Here is a 7,992-nt window from a genome sequence, read left to right as displayed (position 1 = left end):
CAATGCCTGTTCTCCACGTTGAGAAGGAGCTCGCTTGACCTAGTGCCTGTTCTCCACATTGAGAAGGAACTCGCTTGACTCAGAATGCCTTTTCTCTGTTGAGAAGCTCGCTTGACTTATAAATGCCTTTCATTTATGACCTTTGAGGCTCGTGTTTCTTTCTGTTAAGTCAGCCGGTATTCTGCATTCTCTTGTGGTTCTCTCATCATTTCCTTAGTTATTTTGAACCTCTGGTAAGTCCAAGAGGGCCCTGTCTACAGCCCCTTTTCCCTGGAAAGCTCTCAAATGTCTGTTAGCTCCTGCTAATGTGAGTGGGGTCCCTGTGGGAGCATGCGTCATTTCTTGTCAGTTACACTAATGACCGTCCCCTGGAAACCACAGAGCTCTTCCTACTGGTGACTGCCCTGGGCTTTAGAGCCACGGGCCAAAGCCAGGACTGCCTGCGTTTGAATCCAGTGACAGGTGACCCTTGTCAAACCACATAGCAAGTTAAAGCGAGGCTCAGCTGAGAGAGAAGCTGTGCGTGTGCTTTTTGAAGACAGAGCATTGTGCAGACGTCATGGGTGATGGTGACATCATCACCAGCAATGGCAGTGGTGGTGGCCCAGGGTTTGGGCCCAGAGCCCCCTAAGGGTAGGGGCCCTGTTTTGTTCCACACTGCATACCCAGCTCCTAGCATAGGGTCTAGTACGTAGTAGGTGCTCAGTAAAGGTTTGCTGAGTGCATGAACATAGACGTAACTGAGCACCATACAGAGCAGAATGCGATCAGCACTGTGTGTTTCCGTTAGGCGAGAGTCCTCACTATTTTGGAATTAACAGGTGATAAGGGAGTTCTTTGAGGCTGTTTTTCACCCTTAAGCTGTGTCAGAGGGGCTGTGGAATTTCACAATGAAATGCTCAGGCTCTGGAGTCAGACTGCCCGGGTTCGAATCCCACCTTCTGTAAAGCCCTGTGGCCTTGGCCAAGTTACTTGACCACCCTGTCTCAGTTCCCTCTCCTGGAAAATGGGGACAATAATCTGTGCTTCATGGGGTTGTTATAAGGATTAAGTAAGTTAATACAGGAAGAGTTTAGAACAGCACCTGGTATATAGTAGACACTCAATACATGTTGACTGTTACAATAGTAATAAGAGTAATTATTACTAGCATTAGTGTTTATTGTTACCGTCATTATTGTCGTGGGGGCTTGGATCATTGGAGGAGTTGAGTGTGGGGATGATGATCTGCTGGGCAGCTCCCGGACATTCTCTAGAACCGTCCGCAGCAGATAGTGGCTGTCAGCTGGCTTTAGCATCCCTGGCCCCACTGCCTCTGTCCTTTAGGAGCCCCCGCTCTGAACAGGCTGACCTCGTCCTGCCAACACTCTCATTTGACTGGCTTGGGTCAAGACTTCTAAAGTGCATTTCCGGATGGCCCGGCCCCGCTGTCTCCTTTGGGACTCCCTCTGCCCTGAGAAGGGAAAGCAGAGGAGACAGTGTGAGAGAAGCAACGCTTAGTGCCAGTGACCTCTAGGTACTTTACACATACTGGCCAAGTGAGTCTTCTCAGTTACTCTGAGACGGTATCACGTACCACGTGATGAGCACCCCGTCCACAGCCCCAGGCTGGTGCGGAGATGCCCCCGCTGCTCTGCCTTGATTCCACGCCTCCCGTGGCTTCAGGTGGCCCACCCTGCACGTGGTTCCCATCTCTTCCCTCTGGTTCTGGCCTGGGGAAGCCCGTACCCTCTTCTCCCCGCAGTATCTTCCGGACCTGCCCCTTTGCTGTCATACCTGGCATGTTCACGAGCCAGCTCTAGGGACCAGCCCTGCTTCCAGGTTGCAGTGAGCTCCCCGTGTTCTCTGCACAACCAGGCCCAGGCCCCGAGGCTCACCTGAGGCCAGAGCCTGACGGAGGGGTCGGCAGTGCCAGAGAGCGGAGGGTGACCCAGGCAGGAGAGGCCCTGAGGTGTCGGGGACAGGTGATGTAGCTGCAGAGGCCGTGGGGCTGCACTCCGGAGTTGAGTCTCGACCCTTCAGTGGTGGGGCCTACCAGGGAAGGGCTTTGTAAGGAGCTAGTCCCTCAGATGTGTATCTTCCAGAGGTAGCTGTGGCCCTGCGTAGGATTCATTCAGAAGCAAAGTTGCCCTTTGAGATAATCCATTCATAGATTTATGTGGCTGTTTTCTCTAAATCTGTGATGGTGGCTAGCCTTATCCCTTGTAACTGATAACAACTGAGATGCCATTTGTCCTGTTTTTGTAGATGGGAATTTCCTAGCAATTGGTTCTCATGACAACTGTATCTATATCTACGGAGTCAGCGAGAATGGGAGGAAGTACGCCCGAGTTGGCAAGTGCTCAGTAAGCGTGCTCCTTGTTTTCATGAATATGGGTGCGTCTGTTGAATTACCTCAGTGTGGTGCTGGAATCTAGGTGAGCGAGCTCACGGCCCTCTTCTCTCCCCAGGGTCATTCCAGCTTCATCACTCACTTGGACTGGTCGGTAAACTCACAGTTCCTCGTGTCAAATTCAGGAGACTATGAAATCCTTTACTGTGAGTAGCTCCCTAGGAGTTGTCTGGGGTTCGGGTCGCATAAAACGTCTCCTGCTGTAACATCCTACTTCCGTTTGACTGGGCATGTGGTGCCGTCTCTGGCCTTGGTTTCCTCCTCTGTAAAATAGGGCAGTTGGGCTGGACCACTTCTTGGGTCCTTCCTTTAGGTCTGGGCTGGCCATGGGCCCTTGGGAAGGAGATGAGCACCCACCCCAAGAAGGAAGAAGGGAGGGTCTACCCCTATGTCCCTGAGGTAGGACCAGGCTCACCCAGCTTTCTCCTAAGGAGGAAGAAGGCAGGGTCTACCCCTATGTCCCTGAGGTAGGACCAGGCTCGCCCAGCTTCTTCTCAAGGAGGAAGAAGGCAGGGTCTACCCCTATGTCCCTGAGGTAGGACCAGGCTCACCCAGCTTCCTCTCAAGGAGGAAGAAGGCAGGGCCCTGCAGAGAGAGGCTGGAGGTGGGCAGATGGGGCAGAAAGAGAGTGGGCCAGAGCCATCACATGAGGGGCCCTCGCTTTGTAAAGGCAGCACACCATGTAGGTGAGGCCCTGACATCCCTCCCACGCGGCTGGACAGCAGCTCCCCCAGCACCTTCCTCCTTTCTCCCGACGCTCCCCACCAGTCTCTGTCCCCAGGCAGGACCTGGGACCCTGAGGATGAATGACTGGCACTCACTGAGCACACACTGCATGCCATCCACGGAGTCCGCAAACATTTGCCAAGCGCCTGCCACATGCCAGGCTCGGGGCTAAGCACAAGGCCACAGGGCCTGAGAGGCCGGCCTCCACCCCACGAGAAATGCTGAAAAGTTCAGCATCCTCACCTGCATGTTGTCTCATCCACAGCTTTTCCCCTTTACAGATGAGGAGATGGGGGCTCAGGAACCAGGCTATGGGTATCAAGAGCCAGTGGGTGGGGAGGAGGCCACACTTACTTGGGGCCTGTCATTCACTTATTGATGACCTCGAGACGGGCAGGGCTACAGGTCTGCACAGCATATCCCCTGACTAAGCCCCCCTCCAGTGGGGAAGGGGCCACATGGTCTCCTCTTTCCTCCCTTTCCAAGGTCCTGCTGGTTTTCAGGGACAGTTCTGGGTCTGGAATCTTCTCAGACACAGTCTCATATTCCACTAGTGAGAGCTCATTTGTAGAACAAACGAACCACCTGGGAACTTGGTGTGACTGGTTTCCGTACACTTCCATTCCTAACTCGGAGCTGGAGGAAGTGGAGGGTGTGTGTGTTGTTTATGTGGGGGGTTGTTTATGTGGGGCGGTGTGGTTGTTTTTGTGAGATGTGAGGTATGTGTGGTGTTTATGTGGCGGGGTGTGGTGTTTATGTGAGATGTGGGGAGTGTGTGGTGTTTGTGTGAGATGGGGGGGGTGTGGTGTTTATGTGAGATGTGGGGTGTGTGGTGTTTATGTAGCGGGTGTGTGGTGTTTATGTGGCAGGTTTATGTGGGGCAGTGTGGTGTTTTTGTGAGATGTGGGTGGTGTTTGTGGTGTTTATATGAGATATGTGGGGGGTCTGTGTGGTGTTCTTGTGGGGTGTGAGTGGTATTTATGTGGGGGATGTGTGGTGTTTATGTGGGGGATATGTGGTGTTTATGTGGCGGGGTGTGGTGTTTATTTAGGGGGTGTGTATGTGGAGGGAGTATGTGTGTGGTGTTTAGGTGACGGGGTGTGGAGTGTGTGTGGTGTTTGTGGGGGGTGTTTGTGTGGGAGGTGTTTATGTGAGGTGGTTGTGTGTAGTGTTTATGTGTGGTATTTATGTGAAGGATATGTGTGGTATTTTATGTGGGTTTATATGTGTGTGGTGTTTATGTGGGGTATGTGGTGTTTATGGGGGGTGTTTATGTGGGACGGTGTGGTGTTTATGTGAGATGTGGGGGTGTGTGTAGTGTTTATGTGTGGGGTGTTTATGTGGGGCGGTGTGGTGTTTGTGAGATGTGGGGGTGTGTGTGTAGTATTTATGTGGGGGGGTGTTTATGTGGGGCGGTGTGGTGTTTATGTGAGATGTAGGGGGTATGTGGTATTTACGTGGTAGGGTGTTGTCTTAGTCATCTAGTGCTGCTATAACAGAAATACCACAAGTGGATGGTTTTAACGAAGAGAAGTTTATTTCCTCCCAGTAGAGTAGGCTAAAAGTCCAAATTCAGGGCATCAACTCCAGGGGAAGGCTTTTTCTCTCTGTTGGCCTTCTTCTCTTCGGTGTTCCCCGAGACTAGGAGCTTCTTTGCGCAGGGACCCCGGTCCAAAGAATGCGCTCTGCTCCCGGCACTGCTTTCTTGATGGTATGAGGTCCCGCATCTCTCTGCTCACTTCTGTCTTTTATATCTCAAGAGATTGCCTCAGGACACAATCCAGTCTTGTCAATTGAGTCCTGCCTCACTAACACAACTGCCACCCATCCTCCCTCATTAACATCATAGAGGCAGGATTTACTACACATGGGAAAATCACACAATACCCGGAATCATGGCCCAGCCAAATCAACACACACATTTTTGGGGGGACAAAATTCAATCCATGACAGGTGTAGTGTTTGTGTGAGATGTGGGGGGTATGGTGTTCATGTGGGGTGTGAGTGGTGTTTATGTGGGGGGTTGTGGAGTGTGTGTGTGGTGTTTATGTGGGGGGGCATTTCTGTGGGGGGGTGTTTATGTAGGGGGGTTCATGTGGGGTGGTTGTTTGTAGTGTTTCTGTGTCGTATTTATGGGAAGGATATGTGTGGTATTTTATGTGGGTGTGGGGGGGGCTGTTTATGTGAGGTGGGGGGTGTTTATGTGGTATGGTGTTTATGTGAGAAGTGGGGGGGTGTAGTGTTTATGTGGGGGGGTGTTTATGTGGGGTATGTGGTGTTTATGTGGGGGGTGTTTATGTGAGATGTGTGGGGTGTGTGTAGTGTTTATGTGGGGTATGTCGTGTTTATGTGAGATGTAGGGGATATGTGGTATTTACGTGGTAGGGTGTGGTGTTTGTGTGAGATGTGGGGGGTGAGTGGTGTTTATGTGGGGGGTTGTGGGGTGTATGTGTGTGGTGTTTATGTGGGGGGCATTTCTGTGGGGGGGTGTTTATGTGGGGGTGTTCACGTGGGGTGGTTGTGTGTAGTGTTTATGTGGTATTTATGTGAGGGATGTGTGTGGTATTTATGTGGGTATATGTGTGGTGTTTATGTGGGGTATGTGGGTGGATGTGCTTATGGAGGAGGGCAGGGACGTCCGCCTGGCAGCAGGGGGCATAGCTGTGTCAGGGGCTCCAGTGGGGACCATGAGCAGGTAAAGGCCTAGGTACCCGAGGATGGACAAAGGAAGGCTGTGGGAGACAGACCCAGAGAAGGAGATGGAAAGAGATCAGAGAGGCCACTTCCGCTGGGGCCCGGGGGGGTGGTTTGCACTCAGTTTCAAGCAAGCTGGCAGCTGTGAGCACGCTCCCATGGGCTGGGCAGTGGAAGGTGTCCCTCTGTCCAGAGGGCTCTGTAGCCGCATGGGGCAGCTCTGTGGGCTCAGCCTCCTCTGGAGGAGGAGTGGAGGGGGCATGCTCATCCTGCTGTGGCCCAGATGTCACCAGACCTGTGTTTGCTTTTTCCAGGGGTTCCCTCTGCTTGTAAGCAGGTCGTAAGCGTGGAAACAACGAGAGACATTGAATGGGCTACATACACCTGCACTTTGGGGTTCCATGTCTTTGGTAGGTTTTCTGCAGATTCTTTGGTTCAAACGTAAGACAAACCCGTTGTAGAATATTTCTCGAATAGCTTTGAAACCCTGTAGTCACCAGTCTCGTCAATGGCTCTGCTGCTGCACAAACCTGACAGACATGCTCCCTGAGCTCCAGGGGGTGGGGGTGGGGGTGCTGCAGGCCACGGCCGGGTGGGGAGAACCAGAGATGGGGGCCCTTTTAGCCTTCTTCTGCTGTAGGAAATGGGCCCTGAGATGGTCCTCTAGGATCTCCTCCTGTCAGGCTGTGTCAGCTTAATCAGATGAACCAGGGGACACTGAGTCATTTGCCTGAGCCTTTGTTAGGGTTTTGTTTTTTTTGGGGGGACGGGCTGTGGTCCTTACACTGAATATTTCACTTCCTTCAAAATTCAGATTTAGCACATACTCGTAAATGACCTAAACCAAACAGCCACAATTTAGTAGACTAGAAAGAGAAGGCTGTACTTGTAACCGCTTTTTGTAAGACCGTAACTCAGTAAGCAGGCGTCTCAGTCATCTCGTGCTGCGCTAACAGAAATACCCCAAGCGGATGGCTTTAACAAAGAGAAGTTTATTCTCTCACAGTCCAGTAGGCTAGAAGTCCAAATTCAGGGTGTCAGCTCCAGGAGAAGGCTTTCTCTATCTGCTCTGGAGGAAGGTCCTGGTGATCCATCAGTCTTCCCTTGGTCTGGGAGCTTCTCAGCGCAGGAACCTCAGGTCCAAACGATGCACTTTGCTCCCGGCACTGCTTTCTTGGTGGTGTGAGGTTCCCATGTATCTCTGCTCACTTCTCTTTTATATCTCAAAAGAGATTGGATTAAGACACTATTAATCTTGTAAACCTCATCAGCATAACCTCATCACAGTGATAGAATTTACAACACATTAAGGAGATCCCGTATAACCTCATCATAGTGATAGAGTTTACAACAGATAAGGAAATCACATCAGATTACACAATCATATAATACCGGGAATTGTGACCTAACCAAGTTGCTACACACGTTTTTTGGGGGACACAATTCAATCCATGATAGCTGGTAAGAATTTCACAAGTCTCCTTGGAGCTGGCATTTTGCCATTTTCTGGTGTCAGATGTCTGGGTTTTCTTCCATAACTACCAGATGAGAAAGTGATGTGCATTCAACCCTCCCATGTCCAGAGTTATTGGGACCAGAGGATGTTCCAGACACTGGCCAGCAGACACCACCCCAACCTGCTCCAGGCCCACCTGGGCACAGAGGCCCCCAGCCGGCAGTAAAGGACGGGGCTGCAGGCACAGCCTACCAGCCAACACCAGGAAATACTCAGCAGTCACACACAGACCCACCGTTCACAAGTCCTTGGAAAGATGCTCACATGCAAAAAGTTACCCAAAAAAGTTAGGATACTGGCAGGCATGGAGACTAGTCAGCCTCCCACAGGGTGCTTGGGGGTACAGGACAGGCCACGGTGCCCAGGACCAGGGCTGCTGGCTCTCTTTCCACTGTAGCACCAGGAAGGGGCCTGTGAGGGACGGGGGCCACATGGAGCCTGTCACTGCATCTCCCCGTGTTGAAGGGTTTCCTGAGAATGGCAGCACCAGGAGAGGCTGGATGCTGAGGCCAGGTGTCCTTGACCCTTGTTTCTGAAGGCCAGCATCTAAGGCTGTTGCTCTCCACGGGGCTCAGTGGCCAGGCCCTGTTTGGTGTGGCCCCGTGTGTCAATGGAGCTCAGCGGTGTGGCCCCGTGTGTCCGCGGAGCTCAGCGGTGTGCGCCC

The 7,992-nt window shown here is 52.1% G+C and overlaps 1 protein-coding gene across 3 annotated transcripts in view; it reads left to right on the top strand.

The window, feature by feature from the left end:
- EML1 (EMAP like 1) overlaps positions 1-7,992 on the top strand; it is a 93,749-nt gene that overhangs the window by 83,893 nt on the left and 1,864 nt on the right. For all 3 annotated transcript variants that reach the window (XM_004376729.3, XM_004376728.3, XM_012555649.1), the window contains 3 exons: positions 2,248-2,345; positions 2,451-2,538; positions 6,127-6,222. In XM_004376729.3, coding sequence (XP_004376786.1) covers positions 2,248-2,345; positions 2,451-2,538; positions 6,127-6,222 — 282 coding nt within the window. The remainder of the gene's footprint in view (positions 1-2,247; positions 2,346-2,450; positions 2,539-6,126; positions 6,223-7,992) is intronic.

The sequence above is a fragment of the Trichechus manatus genome, unplaced genomic scaffold (genome assembly GCF_000243295.1).
Source record: "Trichechus manatus latirostris isolate Lorelei unplaced genomic scaffold, TriManLat1.0 scaffold00045, whole genome shotgun sequence".
Classification (NCBI taxonomy): domain Eukaryota; kingdom Metazoa; phylum Chordata; class Mammalia; order Sirenia; family Trichechidae; genus Trichechus; species Trichechus manatus.
The sequence above is the reverse complement of the archived record's forward strand: the minus strand, read 5'-3'. Positions and strand labels throughout refer to the sequence as shown.